At 39.4% G+C, this 15,997-nt stretch overlaps 1 protein-coding gene across 3 annotated transcripts in view; it reads left to right on the forward strand.

Annotated features, from left to right (window-relative positions):
• Window positions 1-15,997, forward strand: part of LOC133629709 (copine-3-like) — a 33,425-nt gene that overhangs the window by 10,346 nt on the left and 7,082 nt on the right. For 2 of the 3 annotated variants that reach the window (XM_062020628.1, XM_062020627.1), the window contains exons 7-14: window positions 50-127; window positions 196-285; window positions 5,344-5,442; window positions 5,521-5,601; window positions 5,735-5,794; window positions 10,760-10,893; window positions 10,981-11,035; window positions 12,633-12,684. In XM_062020628.1, coding sequence (XP_061876612.1) covers window positions 50-127; window positions 196-285; window positions 5,344-5,442; window positions 5,521-5,601; window positions 5,735-5,794; window positions 10,760-10,893; window positions 10,981-11,035; window positions 12,633-12,684 — 649 coding nt within the window. The remainder of the gene's footprint in view (window positions 1-49; window positions 128-195; window positions 286-5,343; window positions 5,443-5,520; window positions 5,602-5,734; window positions 5,795-10,759; window positions 10,894-10,980; window positions 11,036-12,632; window positions 12,685-15,997) is intronic. The other variant, XM_062020629.1, reaches the window with a different exon arrangement.

Raw genomic sequence — 15,997 nt, forward strand, 5'->3', positions numbered from 1 at the left:
GAGATGATATGAACCGCTGGCTTTTGCATCATCTCAATTGACTGTGCAGTTTTTGTGGTGGTCCGACCCCTTCCTGGAGTTCTACAAGCAGACAGAGAGTGGATGGCAACTGGCTCATAGGACCGAGGTGCCAACTACTTACTGTACTGAATTGTCATCATAATTAGATGTAATCATGTCATGTGTTTAATGGAGGTGGTAAAGAACAACCTCAACCCGACATGGAGACCATTCCACATCGCTTTGCGAGCTCTCTGTGGGGGAAATGTGGAGAAAACTATAAAGGTGAAATCTTTTGTGATATTTAAGTTCTTTGAATGTTTAAAATCCACATAACATTCTCTAACACCCAGAAATTGCAATTCATGTGTTTCCCACTACAGTGTGAGATATAATGCTTATACTTACTGTATGTGTGAGATATAATGCTTATGGATGGGTACTGGATTCACTACTTCTACCAAATGTTATCGTTATTATTGATTCACGTAAACGCCAACGCTGCTATATTTTGATACCTTTGTTGTTCATGATGTCATGTCTGGTGGCAGACTTAACAATGGCTCAAACACTTGGCAAGGAAACAGTCACGCGAGCAGCACTCAGCCAAACTGCCCCTCGGTAGTGTCGCAATTTCAATGCCAACAAAGCAAGAAAACACTCCAATGTAAAGTAGAGCTTCACTTTTCCAAAATGTGCAAGCTTGATACTAATTTACGATGGCTTTACCACATACATGCTACTCATGGGCAATTTCACATGGCGATTTCAAAATTTAGGAATGAAAACTACAACTAAGATGCACATTACAATCAAACAGCAGGTGTGTATTAGGTACAATACTCAGACTACATGTCGACTGGCACGTTCAGCTTCATGGCAAAGGCTACTTCCTAGCCAGGTAGCGCACCGACGCCGATACACTACTGCCATCATACGTCTTGGAATTGTAACTGTGCGCAAAGTCTACTATATTATGTCAAAAGAAAACAATATACAACAACTGGACAACAGTTATTATACTCAGCTCATTTTAAATGTTACATTAAAAGAATGATTTACCTCAGACTTGTTAATGCACAAAATACAGAGAATTGGTACCGTAGAGCAGTGTTTTTCAACCACTGTGCCGCGGCACACTAGTGTGCTGTGAGATACAGTTTGGTGTGCCGTGGGAGATTATCTCATTTCACCTATTTGGGTTAAAAATAATTTTTGCAAACCAATAATTATAGTCTGCAAATGATGTGTGTGTCGGTGTTGTCTAGAGCTCGGCAGAGTAACCGTGTAATACTCTTCCATATCAGCCGGTAGCTAATTGCTTTGTAGATGTGGGAAACAGCGGGAGGGAGTGTGCAGGTAAAAAGTTATCTAATGCTTAAACCAAAAATAAACAAAAGGTGAGTGCCCCTAAGAAAAGGCAGTGAAACTTAGGGAAGGCTATGCAGAACGAAACTGGCTACAAAGTAAACAAAAACAGAATGCTGGACGACAGCAAAGACTTACTGTGGAGCAAAGACGGTAGGGATGATGTTTGATAAGGAATTATCGCGTTCGAGCCTATTATCGAATCCTCTTATCGAACCGATTCCTTATCGATTCTCTTATGGAGTCCAGATAGGTTGTTGTATATGGAAAAAAACACAATATTTGGTTTAACAAAAGCTTACTTTTATTATATAATAAAAAAATAAAATCTAATAAATAAATAAATATTGACTGTTACCCACCTAAAAAAATAAAATAAAATAAATAAATATTGACTGTTGTTACCCAAAGTATATTAAGTGGGATTTTTCAGAGAAACAAATATATACAGTAACACAAAAACAACCTGTCTCTGTGATCACTATAGGTGTATAAATAATAATATAGTGTTAAATAAAATCAGTCCCTTGGGCACAAAACTGAAAATAATACAGCTCTCCAAAAAGTGCACTTCTGCTGCTATTGGAACATAACTGTTTGTTATGATGCTTTGACATTTTTGCACTTTATTTCTTTATTGAAAGAAAATTCTATGAAGAGAAAAGTTCTTTGCAAATGTGGTTACAATGCTAAAAAATGAAAAGTTAAAGCTAAAAAAAGAAATACACTTTATTGAGTTAACATTATTTCTTTATAGGGGGGAAAATGTTATGAGCGAGAGAATATAACAACTACACTACCCAGCATGCAACGGGAGTTACGAGCATGCGCGGTCACCCTGAAAAGTGTTGCATGTTGCCACGCTGTGAAAGTAAACGTCAAGAACTCAGCCAACACGCCTCGTCTGCATTATTTATAATTAGACAGACAACACATCTACAGTGTGATTTTGTTTTGTTTACAAGGAAAGAAAAACAAAAGTTAAAAAAGGGAGATATGTTGTATATATATGTATGTGCTGCAGTGTTGTATATATATGTATGTGCTGCAGTTGTTTTAAGAAGGTTGCGACAGCTGCCGTAAAGGAGGTGCGTTGCTAGCCTGGTTGCTATGTTTCCGGTTGGTCGTAAAAGTGTCCGTCATGTGTTTTACCCTGCTCAAATCTCTCAGTAAAGTTATTCGATGGATTATAGCTTCTGTTTTGAACTTTATTACACCTTGGAGCGCTTTTTCCCGTCCATTGTTTTCCTGCTTTCGCTATCTGCGCCTAATGACTGAGCTACGTGACGTCATTTATTGTGATGTCCCACGGAGCATTTCTGGTCGGGACGGGATTCGAATAAAGAATCAACTCTTTTCCTTTACTATAGTGGTCTCGATAACGGGTACCGGTTCTCAAAAAGGGATTCGAGTCCGAGGACTCGGTTCTTTTCTTATCAAACAACCGGGAAAACCGGTTTAGAGTATCATCCCTAAAAGACGGCGTCCACAATGTACATCCGAACATGACATGACAATCAACAATGTCCACACAAAGAAGGATAAAAACAACTGAAATATTCTTGATTGCTAAAACAAAGTAGATGCGGGAAATATCGCTCAAAGGAAGACATGAAACTGCTGCAGGAAAATACCAAAACAAGAGAAAAAGCCACCAAAATAGGAGCGCAAGACAAGAAGTAAAACACTACACACAGGAAAACAGCAAAAAAGTCCAAATAAGTCAGGGTGTGATGTGACAGGTGGTGACAGTACACCTACTGTGAGACAAGAGCTATAGTGATGCATGCTTGGTTATGCTTTAAAGTCATATCCAACAATTACGACTTTTTACTGTCAACTGAGTTTTGTTTTTTTATGATTTCTGCTGGTGGTGTGCCTCCGCATTTTTTCAACGCAAAAAAATGTGCCTTGGCTCGAAAAAGGTTGAAAAACACTGCCGTAGAGTACCGGTATGGATACCGTGAAGTGGTACCTTATCAGTAGAAATGTGAAGAGTACCCATCCCTAATCCTGCCACTTAACATAGAGTACTCACCATCATACTAATGAGTCCTTTGGTGCTTTCATTTTCTGTCATGCTGCCAAACTAAACCCACGAAGGTGCTTGCAGCCCAGCTGGATGTGAATGCATGCACGATTCATGGCTTCATCATATGAAGGTTTGCCTTTTTGCCATTTTATGCTTTTCCTGCATATCCAGTGGTACCTCGGTTTTTAGATGCCCCACATACACAGCGTTAAAGCGCGTAAACGGTGACTTCCTGTGATCTTGAACATAAAAGCAGTATTAACATGCATGTTAAGTTGGTAGGTCAAGGAGTGTGTGTGTCCTCAGGTGGACTGTTGGTAAGTTGGTAGGTCAAGGTGTGTGTGTCCTCAGGTGGACTGTTGGTAAGTTGGTAGGTCAAGAGTGTGTGTGTCCTCAGGTGGACTGTTGGTAAGTTGGTAGGTCAAGGAGTGTGTGTGTCCTCAGGTGGACTGTTGGTAAGTTGGTAGGTCAAGAGTGTGTGTGTCCTCAGGTGGACTGTTGGTAAGTTGGTAGGTCAAGGAGTGTGTGTGTCCTCAAGTGGACTGTTGGTAAGTTGGTAGGTCAAGGAGTGTGTGTGTCCTCAGGTGGACTGTTGGTAAGTTGGTAGGTCAAGAGTGTGTGTGTCCTCAGGTGGACTGTTGGTAAGTTGGTAGGTCAAGGAGTGTGTGTGTCCTCAGGTGGACTGTTGGTAAGTTGGTAGGTCAAGGAGTGTGTGTGTCCTCAGGTGGACTGTTGGTAAGTTGGTAGGTCAAGGAGTGTGTGTGTCCTCAGGTGGACTGTTGGTAAGTTGGTAGGTCAAGAGTGTGTGTGTCCTCAGGTGGACTGTTGGTAAGTTGGTAGGTCAAGGAGTGTGTGTGTCCTCAGGTGGACTGTTGGTAAGTTGGTAGGTCAAGAGTGTGTGTGTCCGCAGGTGGACTGTTGGTAAGTTGGTAGGTCAAGGAGTGTGTGTGTCCTCAGGTGGACTGTTGGTAAGTTGGTAGGTCAAGGAGTGTGTGTGTCCTCAGGTGGACTGTTGGTAAGTTGGTAGGTCAAGGAGTGTGTGTGTCCTCAGGTGGACTGTTGGTAAGTTGGTAGGTCAAGGAGTGTGTGTGTCCTCAGGTGGACTGTTGGTAAGTTGGTAGGTCAAGGAGTGTGTGTGTCCTCAGGTGGACTGTTGGTAAGTTGGTAGGTCAAGGAGTGTGTGTGTCCTCAGGTGGACTGTTGGTAAGTTGGTAGGTCAAGGAGTGTGTGTGTCCTCAGGTGGACTGTTGGTAAGTTGGTAGGTCAAGGAGTGTGTGTGTCCTCAGGTGGACTGTTGGTAAGTTGGTAGGTCAAGGAGTGTGTGTGTCCTCAGGTGGACTGTTGGTAAGTTGGTAGGTCAAGAGTGTGTGTGTCCTCAGGTGGACTGTTGGTAAGTTGGTAGGTCAAGGAGTGTGTGTGTCCTCAGGTGGACTGTTGGTAAGTTGGTAGGTCAAGGAGTGTGTGTGTCCTCAGGTGGACTGTTGGTAAGTTGGTAGGTCAAGGAGTGTGTGTGTCCTCAGGTGGACTGTTGGTAAGTTGTTAGGTCAAGGAGTGTGTGTGTCCTCAGGTGGACTGTTGGTAAGTTGGTATGTCAAGGAGTGTGTGTGTCCTCAGGTGGACTGTTGGTAAGTTGGTAGGTCAAGGAGTGTGTGTGTCCTCAGGTGGACTGTTGGTAAGTTGGTAGGTCAAGGAGTGTGTGTGTCCTCAGGTGGACTGTTGGTAAGTTGGTAGGTCAAGGAGTGTGTGTGTCCTCAGGTGGACTGTTGGTAAGTTGTTAGGTCAAGGAGTGTGTGTGTCCTCAGGTGGACTGTTGGTAAGTTGGTATGTCAAGGAGTGTGTGTGTCCTCAGGTGGACTGTTGGTAAGTTGGTAGGTCAAGGAGTGTGTGTGTCCTCAGGTGGACTGTTGGTAAGTTGGTAGGTCAAGGAGTGTGTGTGTCCTCAGGTGGACTGTTACGACCATCACACCAATGGCTCCCACAAACTGATTGGAAGCTTGAAAAGCACCCTCGCTGAGATGCAAACCGGAACACACGTCTGCCCTGTAAGAAGTCTTTCCCTTCCTTCATTCCGTGTGTTTCGCTCCATGATTCAGACAAGTGGTGCGCTCTCTCACTTGCAGGTTGAGTTGGAGTGTGTCAACCCAAAGAAGTTGAAGAAAGACTATAAAAACTCCGGCCTCATTTACATCAAGCGCTGTCAAGTAAGTGATAGACACAAAGCTTTTTTTTCTTGAGATTATTCATACAAGATGTTTATTTATGAGCTTGCTGAAGTTGATATGATTACTATGCAAATATTTATATGGCTTTTGTGTTTATGTTAATGCCAACCAGGTGGAGAAAGAGTACACTTTTCTGGATTATATCATGGGAGGATGCCAACTTCACTTCACTGTGAGTTCCCTTTATTTATATACAGTATGTATGGATTTATATACAGTATGTATGGATTTATATACAGTATGTATGGATTTATATACAGTATGTATGGATTTCTGTACAGTATTCATACATGCTTTCCCTGAGATTGCCAAGTTACCTGTGGTGTTGGGGGCGTGGTCAATATGACATCATCACCCGATTTGCTTTGATGCATACATTTTCTTTAAAAAGGTACAAAAATGTATACATACAATTAAAACAAACCTGTTGTTATTTATTATAGTATTAACATGAATCTTTTCTTACATAATATTGTTGTGCTCAATTTTTCAATTGTTGCTGCCTATTTATTGTACAATGTACTTTTTTTAATACATTTTTTATAGAGATATCTCTGATACTTTTAGTCAATCAATCAATCAATCAATGTTTATTTATATAGCCCTAAATCACAAGTGTCTCAAAGGGCTGTACAAGCCACAACGACATCCTCGGTACAGAGCCCACATACGGGCAAGGAAAAACTCACCCCAGTGGGACGTCGGTGAATGACTATGAGAAACCTTGGAGAGGACCGCATATGTGGGTAACCCCCCCCCTCTAGGGGAGACCGAAAGCAACGGATGTCGAGTGGGTCTGACATAACATTGTGAAAGTCCAGTCCACAGTGGATCCAACACATCAGCGGGAGTCCAGTCCACAGCGGGGCCAACAGGAAACCATCCCGAGCGGAGACGGGTCAGCAGCGCAGAGATGTCCCCAACCGATGCACAGGCTAGTGGTCCACCCGGGGTCCCGGCTCTGGACAGCCAGCACTTCATCCATGGCCACCGGACCTATGCGACTCCCCCTCGCAAGGGACAGGGGAGAAGAGGAGAGAAGAAAAGAAACGGCAGATCAACTGGTCTAAAAAAGGGGGGGTCTATTTAAAGGCTAGATTATACAAATGAGTTTTAAGATGGGACTTAAATGCTTCTACTGAGGTAGCATCTCTAACTGTTACCGGGAGGGCATTCCAGAGTACTGGAGCCCGAATAGAAAACGCTCTACAGCCCGCAGACTTTTTTTTGGCTCTGGGAATCACTAATAAGCCGGAGTTCTTTGAACGCAGATTTCTTGTCGGGACATATGGTACAATACAATCGGCGAGATAGGCTGGAGCTAAACCGTGTAATATTTTATACGTAAGTAGTAAAACCTTAAAGTCGCATCTTAAGTGCACAGGAAGCCAGTGCAAGTGAGCCAGTATAGGCGTAATATGATCAAACTTTCTTGTTTTTGTCAAAAGCCTTGCAGCCGCATTTTGTACCAACTGTAATCTTTTAATGCTAGACATAGGGAGGCCCGAAAATAATACGTTACAGTAATCGAGACGAGACGTAACGAACGCATGAATAATGATCTCAGCGTCGCTAGTGGACAAGATGGAACGAATTTTAGCGATATTACGGAGATGAAAGAAGGCCGTTTTAGTAACACTCTTAATGTGTGACTCAAACGAGAGAGTTGGGTCGAAGATAATACCCAGATTCTTTACCGAGTCTCCTTGTTTAATTGTTTGGTTGTCAAATGTTAAGGTGGTATTATTAAATAGATGTTGGTGTCTAGCAGGACCGATAATCAGCATTTCCGTTTTCTTAGCGTTGAGTTGCAAAAAGTTAGCGGACATCCATTGTTTAATTTCATTAAGACACGCCTCCAGCTGACTACAGTCCGGCGTGTTGGTCAGCTTTAGGGGCATGTAGAGTTGAGTGTCATCAGCATAACAGTGAAAGCTAACACCGTACTTGCGTATGATGTCACCCAGCGGCAGCATGTAAATACTAAAGAGTGCAGGGCCAAGAACCGAACCCTGGGGAACTCCGCACGTTACCTTGACATAGTCCGAGGTCACATTGTTATGGGAGACGCACTGCATCCTGTCAGTAAGATAAGAGTTAAACCAAGACAAGGCTAAGTCTGACATACCAATACGTGTTTTGATACGCTCTAATAAAATATTATGATCGACGGTATCGAAAGCGGCGCTAAGATCAAGAAGCAGCAACATAGATGACGCATCAGAATCCATCGTTAGCAATAGATCATTAGTCATTTTTGCGAGGGCTGTCTCCGTAGAGTGATTTGCCCTGAAACCGGATTGAAAAGGTTCACAGAGATTGTTAGTCACTAAGTGTTCATTTAGCTGCTGTGCAACAGTTTTTTCGAGAATTTTGGAAATAAACGGAAGGTGGGAGACCGGTCGGTAGTTTACCATGAGGTCAGGATCGAGGTTAGGTCTTTTGAGCAGAGGATGAATAACCGCTTTTTTGAATGCTAGGGGAACAGTGCCGGAGGAAAGTGATAAGTTTATAATATTTAACACTGATGGACCTAATAATACAAACAGTTCCTTGATAAGTTTCCCAGGAAGTGGGTCAAGTAAACATGTTGTTTGTTTTATCCCACTTACACGCTGTAATAATTCCTCTAATGTTATTTCATCAAAAATAGAGAGACTATTTTGGAGGGCAGTGTCCGTCGTATATACAGTCGTATTTGTGTTAATAGAACCCAGTTGTAGCTGGGATGCGTTGTCTTTAATCTCCTTTCTAATGAGTTCAATTTTCTTATTAAAGAAATTCATAAAATCATCTGCCGAGTGGGTGGAGCTACTGGGAGGAGTCCCTTGTTGGGTTAGCGATGCTACTGTACTAAACAGAAATTTAGGATCGTTTTTGTTGAGGCGGATGAGATTTGAGTAGTATTTAGCTTTAGCTAAGGTAAGCATGCGTTTATAAGTTATTAAACTATCACTCCATGCTTGATGGAAAACCTCAAGTTTAGTCGCGCGCCATTTGCGTTCCAGTTTTCTACATGATAATTTATGAGCTCTAATTTCTTCTGTAAACCATGGGGTGCGCCTTTTAGGGGCCCTTTTTTGCTTTAGCGGTGCTATACTATCAATAATTTCGCGCAAGGCATCGTCAAAGTTGTTAGTGAGTTTATCAATAGAGCCGACATAATTTGGGAATGGTGCTATTACCGAATGGTAATAGCACCATTCCATTTAGTCACTATTCCATTTAGTCACTCTTTCTTGATTAAAAACGACTAACAACAAATCTGGCATCTATTTCTGGTGTTATTGTAGACTGTACTCGTGTTTAAAAACTCTTTACTTCTGTCGCTCCATGTCCGCGACAAAAAGCCAGCCGCAGAGAGCCACGTCACGCTATATATATATATATATATATATATATATATATATATATATATATATATATATATATATATATATATATATATATATATATATATATATATATATATATATATATATATATATATATATATATATATATATATACTGTATATATATTGTTGGAAGCAGATCAGAATCATATCCATATTTAAGTGTTACTTCTTTCTAAACTCCTATAGTCATATAAAGAATAGCTAGTATTCTTCCTTTTATTGAGTCTCATAGTAAGGTGTTGGCCTTCTAGATTGGAATGTGTCAGAGTAGAGATAACTCGGAGTAGTCTAAACAAAGGGAGTGGGGGCGAGGGACAGAGGGAAGATCATGGGACTTCCGGGGGTTTGAGGGGAGACCGAGCTAGACCGATCTGGACCAGGCTGGGGAACGCTGGTGTGCTGGATTGGTCTCACGTTTGTCCTCTAAGCTTGGAGAATAAACCACAAAATACCAACTGCTGCCTGTTGATTGAATATAAACATCAACTTATTGCCATAAAAATAATCTGGGAGAGACTAGCAATTTTAATTCCCCATTGGAGGAATGCTGGTCGACGCAACAATATATATATTTATATATATATATACAATATATATATAGAGAGAGAGAGAGAGAGAAAGAGAGAGAGAGAGAGAAATATCTGTACATCTATATAAATCAACATCTATTTATTTATATGTGTATGTATACATATATATGTATATATAATATTAATGGTTATATGTATGTAGATGTACATCTATATACATATATGCACATTAATACATATTTACATATCCTGTATAAGTACATATATGTGTACATATATGTGTGTGTGTATATATTTATATATATAGTATGTTTCAAAACATAGTACAACGCCACAAGTAGGAGCATGATAACATGAATGTGCAGTAAATGAGTGTCTCCATGGTGACAGCCACGTAGTACAAGCAAAAACCTCATTTAAATAAGGCAGTCTTAGTAGATCGCACACAACACGCCCACCAATAGTACACGCAGTTTTATAGTTTGTGCACGCTGTTTAGCGCGTAATATTTGGATCTGTGTAAATCAGGCCCAATATGTCGCCAAAACACAAATTAACACTTCAATTGAAAAGCATAAGTCTGTCATATTTAGTGTTTTTCATACCTAATTTCACCTATCAAACCTTTTCTTACATTCCACACTACAAAATAATAAAAGTATGTATTATATAGTTTGTATAATACCGCCAACACTCAATGTTCCAATATCGCTATCCTATCGGGAGTGAAAAAGTCATATCGGGACACTCAAGTTAATCTGATAGCAAATATGGACCGCCCATGTTGTTTGGCCACTTCAAGCAACATAACATGGTCACCATGGCATCTTTTCTAACAAATAAATGTTCACATTCACACACAAACATGTATTTATGCAGACCAATGGGTGTGCAAGAAGAAAGTTTGACAAGCACATTGGCTACATTCATTATGTCTAACATGGACGACAAGCTGTTGTGTCCACTATTTCTTGTTGTTAGCATGCACATTCACAGGTTTAGAGCTGATCAGTTCAGTGGTGTGTACCCTTGTTCAAGCTTTGTACAAAGATAGGCCATGAAGTCAGTGTGTTGGGGCCACTCAGCTGATTGCAAGACTCCACAAGGAGGACAATGCAGCCCACACCAGAGTAGTCCATCAAGTATTACATTATTGTACACATACTGTATCTCATATGATCTGACCTCATTCTGGGGGGAATTGGGCCAGATTGCTATTGACTTCACTGGCTCGAATGGAGATCCCAGCTCCCCCAACTCGCTCCATTATATCAACCCTGAGGGCTACAACGAATACCTGTCAGCAATCTTGGCTGTGGGTAATGTCATTCAGGACTATGACAGGTAAACTCTCACATCTTTACATTTAATAGCATCTTTTTCTTGTCGTGTTTCTTTTATGGTGTATTCTCCTTTCATGTGTCACTTTAGCAACAAGAAGTTTCCTGTCTTTGGGTTTGGAGCCCAGATCCCTCACTCTTGGCAGGTATGACTTTCGAGGTTATTCCATTTCTGATTACCATGGAATAAAAAGCAGCCATGTACTTTTTACTGTGTAAAGCAGGGGTCACCAACGCAGTGCCCGCGGGCACCAGGTAGCCCGTAAGGACCAGATGAGTAGCCCGCCGGCCTGTTCTAAAAATAGCTCAAATAGCAGCACTTACCAGTGAGCTGCCTCTATTTTTAAAATTGTATTTATTTACTAGCAAGCTGGTCTCGCTTTGCCCGACATTTTTAATTCTAAGAGAGACAAAACTCAAATAGAATTTGAAAATCCAAGAAAATATTTTAAAGACTTGGTCTTCACTTGTTTAAATAAATTCATTATTTATTTTACTTTGCTTCTTATAACTTTCAGAAAGACAATTTTAGAGAAAAAATACAACCTTAAAAATTATTTTAGGATTTTTAAACACATATACCTTTTTACCTTTTGAATTCCTTCCTCTTCTTTCCTGACAATTTAAATCAATGTTCAAGTAAATGTATTTTTTTTATTGTTAAGAATAACAAATACATTTTAATATAATTCTTCATTTTAGCTTCTGTTTTTTCGACGAAAAAACTTATTAACTTATTATGATTAAATTCAAAAAAATTATTCTGACAAATCTAGAAAATCTGTAGAATCAAATTTAAATCTTATTTCAAGGTCTTTTTAATTTCTTTTAAAAATTTTGTTCTGGAAAATCTAGAAGAAATAATGATTTGTCTTTGTTAGAAATATAGCTTGGTCCAATTTGTTATATATTCTAACAAAGTGTAGATTGGATTTTAACCTATTTAAAACATGTCATCAAAATTCTAAAATTAATCTTAATCAGGAAAAATTACTAATGATGTTCGACAAATTCTTTTTTTAAGTTTTTCTCTTCTTTTTTTCGGTTGAATTTTGAATTTTAAAGAGTTGAAATTGAAGATAAACTATGTTTCAAAATTTAATTGTCATTTTTTTCGTGTTTTCTTCTCTTTTAAACCGTTCAATTAAGTGTAAATATAATTAATTATTAATAATAACATAGAGTTAAAGGTAAATTGAGCAAATGGGCTATTTCTGGCAATTTATTTAAGTGTGTATCAAACTGGTAGCCCTTCGCATTAATCACTACCCAAGAAGTAGCTCTTGCTTTCAAAAAGGTTGGTGACCCCTGGTGTAAAGCATCCCCTCTGGGCAGCCCAGTCTAGTGCTTTTAGATATGGGCCATACAGAACACAGTATTCTCGATGAGGAAGTGAGAAATGATTGACACTTCTTGATGCAGGGGTGCACACAGATGCTAGAACCACCACTGACTGAGAACTGTGTGGAAAACATCTCATTCTTGACTCAAACCTTTCTGAAACATACATGTTAGGTTATTAAATTCTTCATAGATGTGAGTGTGACTAGTTGTTTATAAGTCTTGTGGTTTACTGGGTGTACTCGCCCAGAGTCTGCTCCCGTTGACCCTGCACAGCACAAGCAGATAGCATACTGTATGTTGGCCTAGCAACATTAGAAATAGCAAAATCATTGTTGATCATTCAAGTGGAGGCTTTGTGCACTGATGATGTCATCAACTGCAACTTTATTATGTGCACAGGTTTCCCATGAGTTCCCCATCAATTTTAATCGATCAAATCCCTTCTGTGATGGTAAGTTGTGTGTGTTAAAATGCATGAATGTTGTCTGTCAAAGCTGCCTTTGTCCATGTCCAAGGGTTAGAGTTAGGTGGATGTAGGAACATCTCAAGTATGGTCAGTTGAAACAAGATAGATAGATAGATAGATAGATGGATGGATGGATGGATGGATGGATGGATGGATAGATAGTACTTTATTGAAGGATACACCTGATCTTACTTTTGGGCTTCATGGCAAAAGCTGTGAATACTTGTGAACATGTGATTTGATAGATAGATAGATAGATAGATAGATAGATAGATAGATAGATAGATAGATAGATAGATAGATAGATAGATAGATAGATAGATAGATAGATAGATAGATAGATAGATAGATAGATAGATAGATAGATAGATAGATAGATAGATAGATAGATAGATAGATAGATAGTACTTTATTGAAGGATACACCTGATCTTACTTTTGGGCTTCATGGCAAAAGCTGTGAATACTTGTGAACATGTGATTTGTTAAGATTTCACATTGTCATTATGAAGTATTGTGTGTAGAGAACAAAAAATAATTGATTCCATTCTGGAATAAGGCTATAGCACAGTGGTTCTTAACCTGGGTTCGATGGAACCCTAGGGGTTCGGTGAGTCGGGCTCAGGGGTTCGGCGGAGGTCGAGACACACCCGACTCATCGTGTAAATACAAACTTCTCCCTATCAGCGTATTACGGATACGGCAACAGCAGAAGTCAGACTGGTTTGCAGGTGTGTAATTTGTTGTGAGTTTATGCACTGTGTTGGTTTTGTTGTTAGAACAAGGTGATGTTCATGCACGCTTCATTTTATGCACCAGTAAAAAAACATGGTAACACTTTAGTATGGGGAACATATTCACCATTAATTAGTTGCTTATTAACATGTAAATTAGTAACATATTGGCTCTTAACTAGTCATTATTAAGTACTTATTAATGCCTTATTCGGCATGGCCTTATTATAACCCTAACCCTGACCCTAACAACTCTAAATTAAGTCTTTATTACTTAGAACATGTTCCCCTAGTGTCCAAATAACTCTAAATTAAGTCTTTGTTACTTAAAATATGTTCCCCATACTAAAGTGTTACCAAACACATATAACTTTGTCTTGAATTTGAAAAAAAACAACATTTATTTTTCACTAAAGAAGGGTTGGGTGAATGCGCATATGAAACTGGTGGGGTTCGGTACCTCCAACAAGGTTAAGAACCACTGCCATAGCATAACAAAATGTGGTAAAAGTGAAGCGATGTGAAGACTTTCCGGATGCACTGTGGGATGACCAAAGACTCATCCATAGTTCCTGTTTTCCTTCTAACTAATGATACCGGTGTCTGGTCCAGCGTGCCGCGTGTCCACCGACTCGCTTGAATTGTAAGGTGCAAGGGAGGTTGAGGGCCCTCTAAACCAGGGCCCTCTAAACCAGGGCCCTCTAAACCAGGGGTTCTAAATGTTTTTGACCTTGGGACCCAGAGGAGTCTGGGCCCATTCAAATATTACCACTGAATTAGTCATCTTACTGATATGAAAGCATGTGTTCATCACAAAGATGATTATTTATTTAACACATAAACCTCAGGTCAGGCTGATTAGACCAATAAGTACTAATCATATACACTGCATAAGAAGGGACTTATACAAACCCTATGTGAGGAGAGCTGGACAGGGATTTAAAGTAGAGTTCATAAGTCTTCTATTCTTCAATGCATACTAATATTATTATACCGAGGTCCAAGTGGCTACGGTGGATGACGGAACATCGATATTATGTGATCGTGTCAAGTCTCCAGCTAACTTCATACAAATGTTGTGGCTTTATCCATCCCTGTGCAGTTACTGGACGGACATTTGGAGTACTTTGTCTTTGGTAATTAGCAAAAAGTTGGAACCGAATCCTCTTAGCGGACTGTTTGGAGTAGCCCCTCTGTCATCTTCTCTTAGCAAATCCAAAAAGAACTTGGTAGAATTCACTACTTTGTTGGCTAGAAGACTCATTGTGTTAAATTGGAAGACAACAGCGCCCCCTTGCCACACCCGCTGGACTAGAGATGTTCTTTATTTCCTGAAACTGGAGAAAATGAGGCTGGCATTGAACGCTTGTTCTGGGAAGTTTTAGTAAGTCTGGAGTGCTTTCCTAAAATATGTAAAAGAGACTGATGTTAAATGTAACCCTGATTAAAAAGTCATTGAAAGGTAGATAAAGCCGCAGGAGTGCAGGTGTTTGTGGCTTCATGTCAATATTTGCCTCGACTTGTTTGACTGATGCATGTTTTTTTGTTGTTGTTTTTCTAGTGGGTTTTTTAATTTTGTATATCACTTTTGTGGGTTACTTGTTTGAGGACATATGACATGCGTTTTAATTGCATTTCTGGACTGTGTATGTCAAAAATTCAATTAACACATTTTTTTTTTTTAACTGATAAAAAATACATTTACACACAAATATGTTGTGCTAAAATAAACCCAATTAATCATGAATATTTTTATTTATTTTGATATTATTTATTTATATTCATTTTTGACTAAACTGTCAATAAAATGTGAGTGTAAATTTTTTTCATATTTTTCATTTATTTATTTATTTCAGGCAATGACATAAAAAAATACAACGTTGACAACACATAATAATATAAATTAATATAGTGCAAAAGCTAATGTATACTTAATGCATGATTGTCCAGTTTTGCCTGAAAGGGAGTGGGAAGAAGATCATTTATTTAATCCCACCCCCAGTTCTCCATTCAGTGATTATTTGGGGGAATGGTATTTTTTTATTTTTTTTGTCATAAAGAAATACAATCATGTGTGCTTACGGACTGTATCCCTTGCAGACTGTATTGATATATATTGATATATAATGTAGGAACCATAAATATTAATAACAGAAAGAAACAACCCTTTTGTGTGAATGAGTGATAGTTTTTGGTGGCTCTCCAGGGGGCGCTCACGGCCTTAAGAAACAGTGTTTTAAACACTGCTTGCAGCTTTAATTGATTACTTAATCTAACTTGCACAGCAGAAAATGAGGGAGGTGTAGCTGCAGTGGGCAGCCCATAGACTTATTTAGTTAAACAAACATACTTTTGACTTGAGACTGTAGTAGAATTTCTGACCTTTGAGCTATATTTTGTGTCTATCAAGAATGTCTGCTTGTTTCATTTCTCTTCTATTCTATACCATTGAAGGACCAGATGTAGGACAAAGTTGAATATGGAGTCGCTCTGACCATTCTACAAAACGTTTTGATTGTCTAAGCATGACTAAGGGATTCAAGGATGTTGCAAAACAAACATGTC

The sequence above is a fragment of the Entelurus aequoreus genome, linkage group LG15 (genome assembly GCF_033978785.1).
Source record: "Entelurus aequoreus isolate RoL-2023_Sb linkage group LG15, RoL_Eaeq_v1.1, whole genome shotgun sequence".
In the NCBI taxonomy this organism is placed as follows: Eukaryota; Metazoa; Chordata; class Actinopteri; order Syngnathiformes; family Syngnathidae; genus Entelurus; species Entelurus aequoreus.